At 37.9% G+C, this 13,500-nt stretch overlaps 1 protein-coding gene across 1 annotated transcript in view; it reads left to right on the top strand.

Annotated features, from left to right (window-relative positions):
- Positions 1–13,048, top strand: part of HIBADH (3-hydroxyisobutyrate dehydrogenase) — a 77,855-nt gene extending 64,807 nt beyond the window's left edge. The window contains exons 6-7 of the mRNA XM_009282019.1: positions 6,528–6,684; positions 12,032–13,048. Coding sequence (XP_009280294.1) covers positions 6,528–6,684; positions 12,032–12,190 — 316 coding nt within the window. The 3' untranslated portion in view covers positions 12,191–13,048. The remainder of the gene's footprint in view (positions 1–6,527; positions 6,685–12,031) is intronic.
- The last annotated feature ends 452 nt before the right edge of the window (positions 13,049–13,500 follow it).

The raw sequence follows: 13,500 nt of genomic DNA on the forward strand, positions 1-13,500 counted from the left end.
GCAGTTTGTCCTAATTGCCAGAACTCCTGCTTTGTCAAAAAGCTAGAGTATGTTCCACTACACTCTTGTCGATGCTAAGACTACTGTTTCTTTTCTAGCAGGTGATGTATCTGACTTGTAAGTGACAGCATATTCAAACAGAATTATTTTTCCTTTCCAGTTGTAACCTATTTATTTTGCTGTGGTCTTTGAGATTTTGTTTTGTTTTCCAATGGAATGCATGCAAGTACCAGATCAGTATCACAGTATTTGAACCTTCATAAATTCTCTTAGCCAGATCTAAATCATTTGCAAATTTATAGACAGAGAAGTCCTATGTTTGAAGAGATTATCTTGCAATTGTGTATATTTTAAGGGCTCTTCATGAATTATTTATTTGCACAATTGCATCCTTAAAATTGTCCCATTAAAACTACAGATACTGTAGATACTTATCAACTGGGTTTTAGGCCATGTGTTCATGTGGATTTGATACAGTATAAAAACAGCAAGAGGGCATCAAATGCTTAAATAAATAAAAAAGAACACCTACATGTGCGCACATACACGAGGCAATGTAATGGATTCACATTTCCTCTTAATTACCATATCAAGATGCAGTTGTTTTATTGAATTGCCCTTGTCTCAGATGTTAGACTATCTTGACCTATTAAGTTGTCATGTTGTAATTGAGATAAAAGAGGAATTTGCTTTGCATCAGTGCTAATTGGTTTATCAATATCCTGTACCATTTACATTTTAAAATTGAGAGTCTGTAAGATACTGAAGCATCTCTGCATCAAGCCATAATAAAATCAGTAGCATTGTATACAACTATTGTAATCCAGTGTAGTGTAAAGCTTTCATCAGGTTCTGTTTTAAGTCATGGTTCACTTAATAAAGCATATGCAACTGATTTTTCATTATATTTTTATCTACATTTATAGGAATGATTAGAGTTAAAATGGAATATAAAATAAAATTGAGAGGTTTGGAAGACAGATATTCTGGGCATGTAAGCCCTCTGCAGAATGAGTTGATGTCTGCAGTCACTGTAGCTTGAAGGTGCTTAGAATTTTCGTTTTTCATTTTGTCCTTTTCCAGTTTAAGTTTTGGCTGAATTTGTATTCAGCATTTGTGAGCAAAATTCCAGTGTGAAGGTGGCAATATACAAACCTTCCTACCCTACAATCATGGTAATCAAGAACGAACTGTACTTACTGTAGAAGAAACTGCTGATTGTAACCCGAATTATACAAAGAGCAGAATCTCTTTTAGTCTGAAACTGTATGAGGTTTAAGATAGAGGCAGCAACTTAAAGCCTTACGAGGTAATTTAGAACCCTTGCATTGATTTTAATGTGCTGTGATTTAAATCCTGGAGAAGATGACTCCTGCTTATAACTAGAATAAGAGCTTTCCACTTTTGGTGTGTACAAATTTCTAATGTACAAGTTAACAGTTGTAATTCTAATCATTAGAAGTTTTGCTATATTAATAAATTTATTAGTGTTTTTGTTAAAATCTCTCAAAAGGATAGTGTGGCTGCCTAGTCTGGAGAGTGTAGGAAGCTGAACTTGATTTATTAGATTGATGCATATCTGGTAAAGAAAGTCTGACTCTGACCTAATAATGGTAATGGACACTGGAAATCTAAAAAAATCATTATAGAAATTGTGGAGCTTAGACATGTTCTTAACTTTTAGATAGAATTTGAAATATCTTCATGTCATACATTGCTTATGTCTGCTACATCATTTAAATCTTGAGTTTTAGGGACTTTGGATAATTAATTATTCAAAATATTGCTGACTGAACTAGATGTAACTAGAAAGTCATATTACAGCACCTTCCAGAAACCCACATATACTCTGAGCTTAAGTCATTAGAACAGTGTGATATTAATTCTATTAATAAACCACTTCTTCTCTAATGTTTTCATAAACCATGCAGCCTAAATTTCATTTTCTGAAGCAGAGAGTTAGTTTTATTCCTTTCAGATTTTTAAATGACATCTGCTATTGTTTTATTTATTTTATATTTGAAATTACAGAATTTTTCCAAACTTCAAAATAAGTAGCAAATAGAATGTGGTGAGGAGGAAGGAAAACTGGCATTAATGAGCAAAAATTCCACAATAAACTCCCAGAAAAATAGGCAACATTCCTATGTAATTTCTGCATTTATATTCCACTTGCTTTTCTACTTTACTCTAACATCATCTTCATTTACTAATGAAGATGTCTGTTTTCACTGGAAGTTGTTTGGTTTAGATTCTGTAACTAATTAAAAAAAAAAAATCTGTCCTGAGTTCTGACCACTGAAATGCTTGTTTTGTTATGTTTTGTTTTTTCCATTAATTTCCTGATGCTTTATGAATGTTGCTACTAAAAGTTAGAAAATATGGCAGAAATTCTGGAAATGAATTCACATTTTCATTTGTATTTTCCTTCTTTTCTAGCATGATAGTGCAACTTGTCAGTAGAAAAATCTTGACTAGATTTTGCTATACGGTTTTATGGATAATGTGCATATTGCAAAATACTGTAGTGACTTACTGCATCAAACCAACACACAGAGTACATGTAAACTTCACAAATAAGAAATAAAAACATTAAGTGATACTGTCCACAGCCAGAGACTCTTTTTCTTTTTGCTGATCATCTCAGTGTCAGTAACTTTCTTTTACTGAGCTCCGAGTTCCAGTTTAACAATGTCTAATACTAGCAAAATAAAGCTCGGAAATGAAATATTGCTGATACCTGGTTTGTGTTTAGGTCAGATGGAAGTAGCTGCCTGTCAGGCAGTTTGCGATCCCTTCAGAGACTGCCTGCACAGACTCAGGGAAGGCCTTACGTGGTGACACAAGATAGGACAAGGCTGCTTAATATGGGTGGGATATAAGGGACCAGGAGAGCAGTAAGGGCTCTGTGGCAATAACCTCACTGCAAATACAGCTCTTTCCTAAGCAATTTTACTGTATATGGATTTGTGCCTGCTTGCTTTTTTAGATATATAAAGTGAAAAGACGGTAAAAGAACTTTGCCCTCTGATGCTAAGTCTAAATGTAGTTTCAGCCCCTCGATCTGGTTTCTGTGAGCACCCCTGGGCTGTAGATGGAAGACATGAGCAGAAAGGGGAGCCAACAGCATAGAGAGGAGCGTGTGCTGCAGGCTGAGGGATGATTAACCCTGGGCACGGAGGAGCAGGCTGAGGGATGATTAACCCTGGGCACGTCCCCACTGCAAATTTTAGAAAGAGTGCCTTGAAAAAGAATTCCTCCAAGAGCACGGTGGCTCTGCTGTCTTTCACATGGGGCTATAGCTAAGTCTTGTGAAGGTTGGTAATGACACTTGAAAGCACTTACCTTGTTTAGAACGCCAATGGCAAAGTCATTTTTAGCTGTGGTAGAAGGGTCCTAAGGTTCTGCTTGAATATTTGCAACTTCATATGGTATTTATCCAAAGCACCTCGAGATGGGAAACTCTCAACAGTTCAGCTACTTCAGTTGTTACACCTTAAAATGAGACCAGGATGTATCTTTTTTGTGAGATGCCATTTCAATTTTTCTGTCTGTTCCAGACTGAAGTCTTGGAGGAGTGTATGAAAATTTCAGTACGTGGCTTTATCAAAGCTCAGCAAAACCTGAGTTTTGAGCAGTGGCTTGAAGCGTTCCCATTTTAACCATTTTTTTGGTATGTGTGTCCGTTGCCGAGTTTCTGCTGTTCAGTTCATTAGGAATGTTTTTGAAGAAGCATTGATTTGAGGGAAGCAATTGTTTTTGCTCTTTTATAAGTACAGTTAATACATGGACTTCTTTTCTGCTTATAAGGGAGAAGAACATTTTGGTAATTGTAAATTCACATGCGCATGCACAAGCTCTTGCCACGTCCAATAGCAAGTTGTTATGGGGACTGGCAGACTGTCATCATTTTGATAGCTTGAGCAGTATATCTCTTGAACAGCAATGGAGCTCTTATGCAGAGAGTATCATATGTTCCCAGCCAATTTACAGGGAAACAGCAATAACATTTTATCATGGTTGAGAGCCCAGTAGCTGCTTCCTATTAAACTTGCCCTTTCAGATACCTGTCTTGGATTAATTTGTTGATTTCAAATGGAAACTCAGTCTTCTCCACTGAAGCATGACTTTCTAGGATAGACTCTCACTGAATGACAATTACTGTATATTCTAGCTGGTTTCAGACCATTACAAGCTTTGGGCACAGTGGAAGACAGAGGACTTCTTCAGTAACTGATTTTAATATATGTCTAATTTTAACTGTCAGTTATATATGCACCGGTGGATGAATCCCCAGAAAGATGAAATTCAAAGCACTTCTAACTTGCTCTTATTAATGATACACTTGCTGCAAAGGAGAAAAAAAAAAATAGGTTCAGGTCTCCTGAAGAGAATCTGCATGGTGTTTAAGAGCAATGAAGTTTGAAGAAGCAGGGATTTAAACTGACACTATCTTCCTAGAGCAAAAATATGCCAGATCTAGTGCAGACAATATTTTACATATCAGTATAATACACACGTATTTTTTAAAGTATACTTTCACAGAGAGGTAGTTGGAACACTGTGAGAAGAGCATTCTTTGGGAGGGTTATACGCATTTTGAAATAATAAGCTCTCTGTCTTGCAGTATACGTGCAGCTATAATTACAGGCCTCTGCATGCAGCTGGATATGGCACAAGCAGGCACTACATTACTAAAAATACTGATCTGGATGTAGCAACGATAAGGAAACAAATAAGCCAAGAGATTTGTTTTGGCCAAAAAAGCAACCTCTGTGTGTTTGAAAGCTCAGGCGTTGTCTGCTCCCAATGCGGGTTTTTTGGATGACAACAATTAAAGCAGTTATTCAGAGTGGCTCTTGATGAAGACTTTGATGCACTATGCAAGATAAAAGTACAATTCAAATACTGTGAAAACATATTGGTGCCAGAAAACACATTTTTTTCAAAATAAATGGTCGTTGAAAGCGTTCAGTTGAGTCAGAGGGTTGGAAAAAGGTGGGGAGGAGGATAAAGCTTGATCCCATTCAGGCCAGCAGGGGACTTTTCCATTGAATTCCAGGGGCTGCTGCAGCAATTCATAAATAAGACTGCCCAGCAATAATGCTAAAAAGCTACCTTTGCAGTACAGAAAGTGATCTTGCTCTGCATTAGGAGGGCAGAATTGCAGAGACACGTGCCATTATGGGAACAGGAACCATGCTGTAGGGCCCACTGTCTTAAATGTAGTTTTTCAAATCCAAACTGCCTACTGGAATAAATAGACATAAATTTTAGCAACTATTTCATTGGTAATGAGCTTTACTTGTCTACAAATTAAAACCTTGAGCGCTACAGTGCCTGGAATCGGTGTTAGGATCCCCATGGCTATGGAGATCTGCAAAAAGTCTGTGGTGTAAGAGCTAATGTAAAAAGTGTTGTCTTCTATAAACGTTAAAGCTCAGCTGGAATTGTGTGGAAAAGGTGTTTTATTTTTAACCTGTTTGCTTGTCCATGGCAAAGTAGGTTGTGATATATCCCTTTTAAAATGTCCTTTTCTCATCTTGGATTGTTACTGGAGATAATTCCCTTGCTTTGTTCTTTATCGTGAGTGTAACTGAACATTTGTACAGGGACGGATAAACTGCTGTAGCTCGTTGTTGGTATAAATGTAATTGGTGTAAAATTACACTTGCATCTTGGTATCAGCATAAATATGAATCCGTAAGAGGGTTAATTTTCTATAGTATTGAAGTACTTTCAGGGTCCACATTGAGCAGCAGTTTATGCCATTAGCTCCGTGATAGAACAAATGACGTTTCTACTGGGACAAGCTTTGTTTTATCAGGATCAGTAACCTTATCAACAGTTGACCCAGAACTATAATGTATGTTTGCCAATAGATAACATATGTCACAGTGAGAGGCAGACGTGCCTCATAAGCAAGAGTATATAAAGAAGATTTAATAATAGCAAAGCAAAGAATGTACAGATGTATACAATAGTAACATTTTTTGAGATGTGTAGTGGGTTTGTTCACTTGTTAGAGCAGGATCATTTGCGTTACCTTGCTGGCATCAAAAATGCACTAGTGTGCACGTATAAACACATCACACAAGTACTTTCACACTGCCACGCTTGCTTGTGAATTTTTTGCTTTGTTCAGCTTTAGAGAATATAATTTTGATATGAAGAACAAGTATGTGACCTAGTAGGTAGCAGAACAGAGAATGCATTTTAGTAATTGAAATACGAGGGAACTGCTGTTCTCAGAGGACCTTTATTTTGCTTGTACTTTCAAAATTGCTAGGTGGAGGGGATTTACTTAGTGCAAAAGGAAAAGAGCTCTGAAAACCTACTGCTTAAATGGTGGATTGATGCTCTTTAATTTAAGATACAGCATCCCTACCCCCAATATCAATACTCTGTCATTTTTCATGACTTATAATAAAGGGAGAGAAATGATGGTAAGGTCCTAAGATATAAAACAAGTCACCCATGTCTTGTGCATTTTGACATTAACACTTCTCTTCCTTGACCTTTGACAGATTAGGCCTTGACCCAAAGCTGCTGGCCAAAATCCTAAATATGAGCTCAGGTCGCTGTTGGTCAAGCGACACGTACAACCCTGTTCCTGGAGTGATGGAAGGAGTACCATCTGCTAATAATTATCAAGGTGGCTTTGGAACAACACTCATGGCTAAGGTACATAATACTTGCATGTAAAGTATGTACAGTTGCTTCTCTCTGGGCTTCTAGCAAACGTTCTTCTCAGTGAAAACTTATGATTACAGGGAAATATCTGTGCATGAACAGAGGGGAACCCAGCCTCCTACTCTGAACTAATTACTTGTGTAGGGGACTTTTCCTTAGCCTCCAGCCTCTTTCTAGCCACTATTACTGCTTGAGCCACTCGTTGAGGTTATATGCACTGTCTTTTTGAGTTCTGCCTTAATCCAGGAGTCCTGATGGATTTGTGTGTATGGCAAGCGTTCAGCAAGCCATTTTAGATGCCTCTTGCATGACTGCTCTAGAACTTAGAACTCAAGAGAGCAATCTGGGGAAATCCAGGTGACCTAATTAGGTGCAAATAGTAGCATAAGCATCTAAGATTTTGGGCCCAGTCTCTTCCAGATACCTTAAACTGTGCTACTGGACATGCCCTCTAGCACCCCCTTCCTTGCTAAGCCACCTGCTTATGTGCTTGTCTTTCTGCCTAAAGCCATTCTGCAGAAAGCAGACAGGTTTCAACCCATACCCCTGCAGACTGATTTTCTGCAGGTGCCTGCACTATGCTGTGAGTTATCCTGAATTGTCTTTGTTGGTGGCAGAAGTAGTGCTTCTTATGAGTAATAACCTAGTAATCTAAATTATTTGTCCACAAAGTGGGAGATCTGGGGTTTAGGTCCTTCTCAGCATGAGGAAGTTGTAACCTACAGCTATCTCATCCCAGGAGAGTGCACTTACTGCCATGCTCTTGGCTGTTCTAGGAAAAGCACTGTCCTGAGTCACTCTGTGGTCAGGAAAGCAAAGCTCTTAGAGGCCAGGGGAAAGTAGGCAAGGAGGTCAGGGCTCTGCATCCCACTGATGAGGACACATAGTTGGAGGAAGGAGCTATAGAACTCTGACTCTTGAACTACTTCTGCATTTAGCACAATGATTGCCTGAGGTAAATTATAAAACCCTGGAAGAGAACTCTCATCTAAGCATGTAAGTGCAGGAAATAATTTCACACTGAATATTAGTTTCGTGGGGATACTGTCCTGAGGGAGGTATTTGAGTTCATACAGGACAGTTTTAGGCATACCAGTTTATGAGTGCTCCCAACTGGTTAGGCATTCTGGCCATTTTCAGCTCTTCCATGTACAGTGGAAATTAAGCACTTAAAACTAAACCAGCATTCTCAGAGCTTGTAATCAAACTCAGATATTGCCATGCAAATCTCCACAGTACTGGAGTTCCTGTATGTAATACCTGCCTACTGATACTGTTCCTGTCATTTTGCAGTTGTTTTTTGTCAATTGTTGCATTTGCACATTCAGTGGAATTAGCCAAATTCTGTCCAGAGTGGGTCCAGAGTGTTTTGCATGTGGTAGCACCAAAAAGTTTTGCTAATGCTGCATGGCTCAAAACCCCTCAATGGTTGGCCTGCTACATTTTACGTTTATGGACCAACAACCAGGAGCTTTCATTGCTTTGAGGGATGTGTTAAAATGTTGGAAAGCAGTTTTTACATCACGTTCACGTCATTGAACATAGGGGACAATAAAGTGTTATTTAAATTATTGATTTATAAAATGTGTTAGGTTATTGTTTGGAGTTTGCCAGGGCTATTGATTAGAGATAAGCAACCTGATCTTGGCACTGCCTCAAAGCTCTTGTTTCCATCTTGTGTGCTGTTTTCAGAATCCGTTCTGCCTGCTGTGCCCTGTTTCACACTGCAGTCTCTGTTCTCGTGATTCATAACTCTTACTCTTGTCCAGAATAACCTCATAGTATAAATGGGATGGGGGCACATATTTCCTTCCCTACCTTTTAAATTTCTTTGTAAAGGGTTTTTTTCTTTTGGTCTGCTTCTAAGAGGCACCTTCATCTCCTCTGGAAGCTGCCTTAAAAGATCTTGCTTTCATTGGAGGAATAGCAGCCTGGCTTGTGCCTGTTGAAACTGCCAGCTTTTGGTTATAAAGCATCAGTGATAACTAAGAGGTGAGTTCCTCAGAGAGGTTGCTGTTCGCCTCTTCTGACTATGCCTCCCCTGCCAGTCCTGCCTGCCAGGCAGCCTGTAGACTGCCTTCTTTAGGCTGGAATCCTCAATAAGAAGGAAAGACACTAAATTCCTCTCATGCCTCTTGAACAATGCTATGTTATTCTATATAGACAGAAGATTACTTGAATGAGTAAGTAACCAAGACAGCTGATCATATTCAAGGTATTATTTGGTGCAGTGGTGACCTCTTTTAAGACATTCCTCCTTAGTTTGTGGAAAGACTTTTGCTACTATCCCTTTCATCCTGGTATGTGACATATCATGCAGTTTGTGAATTGTTTGAGTTGGGGACTTTTTTTCTGGGAAATACAGAGCATGCTTTTGCCACTTAAGAAAAAAGAAAAGCTATATTCAAAGGAGAAAGATGTAGGTGCAACCCTGAGGTTGAGAAGAGAATAGTCCACAATGAGAACATCCAAGAGTGATTCAGTAACACAGTTACTAAACACAGTTACTAAACTTCAGGTTACTGCTCACACATCAGATGTGGTAGAAGTCAAAGGCTTTCTTAAAAGTATTTTGTCGCCAATGGATCTCTCAGACAAAGCCAGGGGATGCTTATTTTAAGTGTTTGGGACAGAAAAGTTTGTCAGACACCTCTGAAAAGGTCTTCAGTCTTGAAATCTGAAGTTTTCTACTGAAACTTAGAATTTAGTCACCTTAATGTGAAACCTGCTCTAAAGATTTTGCATTTAAAAAATCTAGTTTACTTCTCCTCGCCGTCTTTGTGTCCGAGGCATTGCAGGCCAGAAGTTCTGTCTTTCATTCACAGCACAGTTGCTAATTAAATGTTGTCTTTGAATCCTGAGAAGAGCTAGATTTATATCATACTATTCTTGACTCATGTCAAGACAGCCTTTGAGCTTTATTCCAAATGGCAGTTTCATTTACATCAACTGCAAAATAAATGTGAGGAACCAGGTATTTCCAAAGTGAGCATTGGAAGCAGGTTCTGAAAGAGAATCTGTGTCCCTATTCCAAGCTGAGAAAAAGTGGTTAGAATAGTCATACCATGAGACATTTGGAAGATGTTGTCAGTTCCAAAAGAGTATGAGAGGAGTCATAAACTATGCTCTGATTTTTACTTTTCCAAAAAGGTCAGCAAAGGGCAAATTTCTTTCAGAGCTGTTTTGTACTATTTCACTTGAGGACATCTCCAACCTCAGGAGAAAAGGTTGAAAATACTTTACAACCTGAAGCTAAAGATAAGCTTTACTGACATTTTGTATTTTTTTTCCTTCAAAGCTCTAATTTATAGAATGGACTTTAAAAAACCAAAACAACCTTCCTGCACTTTGGAGTCAGGAGTCCTTGTCCATTTAATTGTTGAGATGTTGGCTGATGTTTCAACCATCTTGGAGCCAGAGTTTCATTATTAAAGTGAACAGACCCACTTTATGAAATTGTATTTGTGCTAGCAGTCTATTCAGAATTTTCAGGGATTGTTTTTGTGAATGCCCCTTCAGAAAGAAATAGATCACGATCACCACTACCCAAACCAAGCACCTTCACTAGTTTGGAGTTGGATGATTTTGCCATTCTAATATTCCATGACATGATTTAAGCTTTATTGAATAAAATGGATAATATGGCAATAGATTTCACAAAGAGGGTTTAGAAGAGGCTAGGAATGTCATGGAATATCTTCCTGTAAGTGAGGTTAAAGTAACTGTTCCTAGCTTTGTCAGGTCATCGGTCTTTCAACAGAATTGCTAGACAAGAAGGAATGATCTGCCCTGATGCAGATGAAGAATATTTTGGATTCTGTGACATCTGATACGTATGTTTTTCCCATTTTCCTAGATCTTGAAGTCATTCAAGGGTAATAGGAAGAGTAACTAGAATTCTGATTTGTATCAGAATGACCTTTATAGAGCCGATTTACAGATCGAAGTGACATTTAGAGAGTAGAGTAAGATCTTGAATTTCCTTGTGCTAATTCAAATCCAGACACACAGAAAGTAAAGACCTGTCTTGTAAGTCATCCCTGAGAAGTCAAAGGTGCTCTCAGCAGTACTACAGTCGCTCAGTTCTTCTGTATCAAAGATTTGTTATTTTAAAAAAAGATAAAAACACTGCAAATACTATAAACCAACATAGTCCTGGATGGACAGCAAATCTAGGCACTCCTAGTAACACGTGAGAGGTTCTTCTGCAACTTTCTGGAAATGTGGACCACAAAATTGATTTCTCTAGCAAGACCTTATAAAGGCAACCTTGAATGCAGGCATTACTTTCATACTTAGACAAGAGATCTGTTTATATACCCAGGCCCTTGTTAGCTTTTCTTTCTTTGGTTGGTTTCATGTCTGATTCAGCTTAGAATTCAAGACATTCTCCAGCCTACCTTGTCATTTCTGTCCAGCATGTGTGCAGCTGACTGTTTCTAGCTAAATATGGTTAGTCATAGTACCTGGTACTTGCCTTTGAGTTCCATCCTATTTATTTCAGATTATAGCTGTAGTTGACCAAGGACTCTTGGAGGACAGGTTTCAAGTTCATTCTCTTTGTAACCTTCCCTCCTTTTTTTGGCCCAAATTTAGTGTTTAAAAATGTAGTGGAATTATTTTCTGTATCCCTTTATCTTCAGTCATTAAAGAAAACTTTGAGTTGTAGCAGACCCAAGACAGTTCCCAAAAGAATTCTTTAATACATCCTTCCAGTTAGGCTGCAAACCATTCATATTCACAAAGTGGCCTATGCCTCTCATTTTGCTATTAACTGGTCACATTACAGTAAATGTATGTAGGCTAAGTGGCTTCAATTTTGTTGTTATTCAGATCCCTCCTGCTTGATTTTTAACCTGTTTTTAGAAAGAAAGATGTCCTCTTGCCTGAACAAGAAAATGATGCCATTACAACCTATGTGAAATGCGTAAGTGAATAGCCAGGGAAATTTTGGTTTTTGGAGATGACATAAAAAAGTGAGGAAAAAGAGTCTGAGTCTTGCTACCAGGTTGTATAGTGATCTAGAATCTTAAAATTCCTCCTGTCCTGAAGGAGGTTGCATGACTTGCAAAGTTTGGTTTTTTTTCTGTTGAATAACATTGAGTTACTGTTTTAGAAATGAAAAACTAAACAAGGCTCCCTTCTTCCAGGACTGAAATTTTAAGGCTGGAGTATTGTATTTGTTGGCAGTAGAGTTCTCTTCACAATGGAAGCCACATAACCTATAATATGTACATGGCTATTTATATCCTTGTTGTTTCTCCCCTGACTTCTTCTCTTTTTCTTTCCTTCCCTTCTTCCTCTCTGCCCTCCTCCTCCCTCTTCTCCCTCCCCACAGGACCTTGGCTTGGCCCAGATTTCTGCCACCAACACAAAGACACCAGTTCCTTTGGGATCCCAGGCACATCAGATCTACAGGATGATGTGTGCAAAAGGCTATGCCCTGAAAGACTTCTCAGCTGTGTTCCAGTTTTTACGTGAGGAAGAAACCTTGTGAGCTGTCCTTTGGAAATGGACGCAATAACAAACCACATTTTTTTATCTTTATAGCTTATTTGAGAAGTATGTGGGTATAGCTCGTTTGAGAAGTATGTGGGTTTAAGCAAATACTGTGCATCCTGATCCCATACAGACTAATCATCTTTGACTGTCTAGATCACAACGAACTCCGTTCTTTTTTCATAATTCTTGAAAAAGCAAGCCAGAGGAAGGCATTGTTTGGCAATTAGCCAGACAGTGATTTCTTTTTTTTTTAAGAACCATCAGGGTTTTTTTCACTAGATGGAATAAATAAATATTTTTTTTATGAAACACTTAACTGTTTGCATATAAAATAACTTACATTATGGCCACAAACTTAGGTGACTCTTGAATAGTAAGAGAATGTTATATAGTGATTTTATGATGTATAGTGATATATTAAAATTAAAAATTTATTCTTTATGGAAAAAGAGAAGATTTTGTTCAATGAAGAAACAGCTTGAGATGGATATTTTTTTTTCCTTGCACCTACTAGCCTTGAGTTGATCAGTAGTGAATTTTTCCTGGGGTTCAGGTTGCAGATTAAGTTTATAGGCACGTGTTTCTAAGTGGAGAGCTGTTACAGCATGTTTACCTGATAGACTTAGTTAAAATAACATAGAATGTGTGTCCCTCTTGTAAAGCTCCGTTATTGTATTTTGCTAACCCAATTTTATATTTTCTGTTATTCTGTCACACATTTTCAGAACTCAAGAACAGCACTTACCAGAAGTTCTAACAAAGTGTACATTTGTTTTAGGTAATTACCGAAGTATTTTAAATCTAAACAAACCCCATTATTTTGAAAAGAAATAAAAATCTATACTGGTAAATAGTTGCTGTATGATTATTTGCTTTTTGTTTTGATGCAGTCTTGTACACACACAATTAACCAAAAACTTTTGCCAAGTGGTCTTATTTTTTAATTTGCTTGGTTTTCTACAGGTTATCTTGCAAAACGAAGCTTTTTAAGAGCTCTTGTTGTGAAATGCAGATACATTTTGTGTATGTATTACCTTAACCATTCACCATCTTCTTGGTCTTGCAAAAGTACAGGTGCGCATTTGGCTTTGTGAATATAAATATTTATGTTGATTTTGCTAGATCTACTCACATTCAGACTTACTTGCAGGCTCTAGGCTTAATGGTCAATTATGCATTTACATTCCTATTTTGGTTGTATGACGGATCCTTTTATATATGCACATTTGGGTAACAAAACTGTGTGCTTGAATTAGCTCAAGTCTGTGAATAATATTCTGAGAACTTGGACATTATATTTTAACA

This window comes from Aptenodytes forsteri, unplaced genomic scaffold (genome assembly GCF_000699145.1).
Source record: "Aptenodytes forsteri isolate BGI_AS27 unplaced genomic scaffold, ASM69914v1 Scaffold164, whole genome shotgun sequence".
In the NCBI taxonomy this organism is placed as follows: domain Eukaryota; kingdom Metazoa; phylum Chordata; class Aves; order Sphenisciformes; family Spheniscidae; genus Aptenodytes; species Aptenodytes forsteri.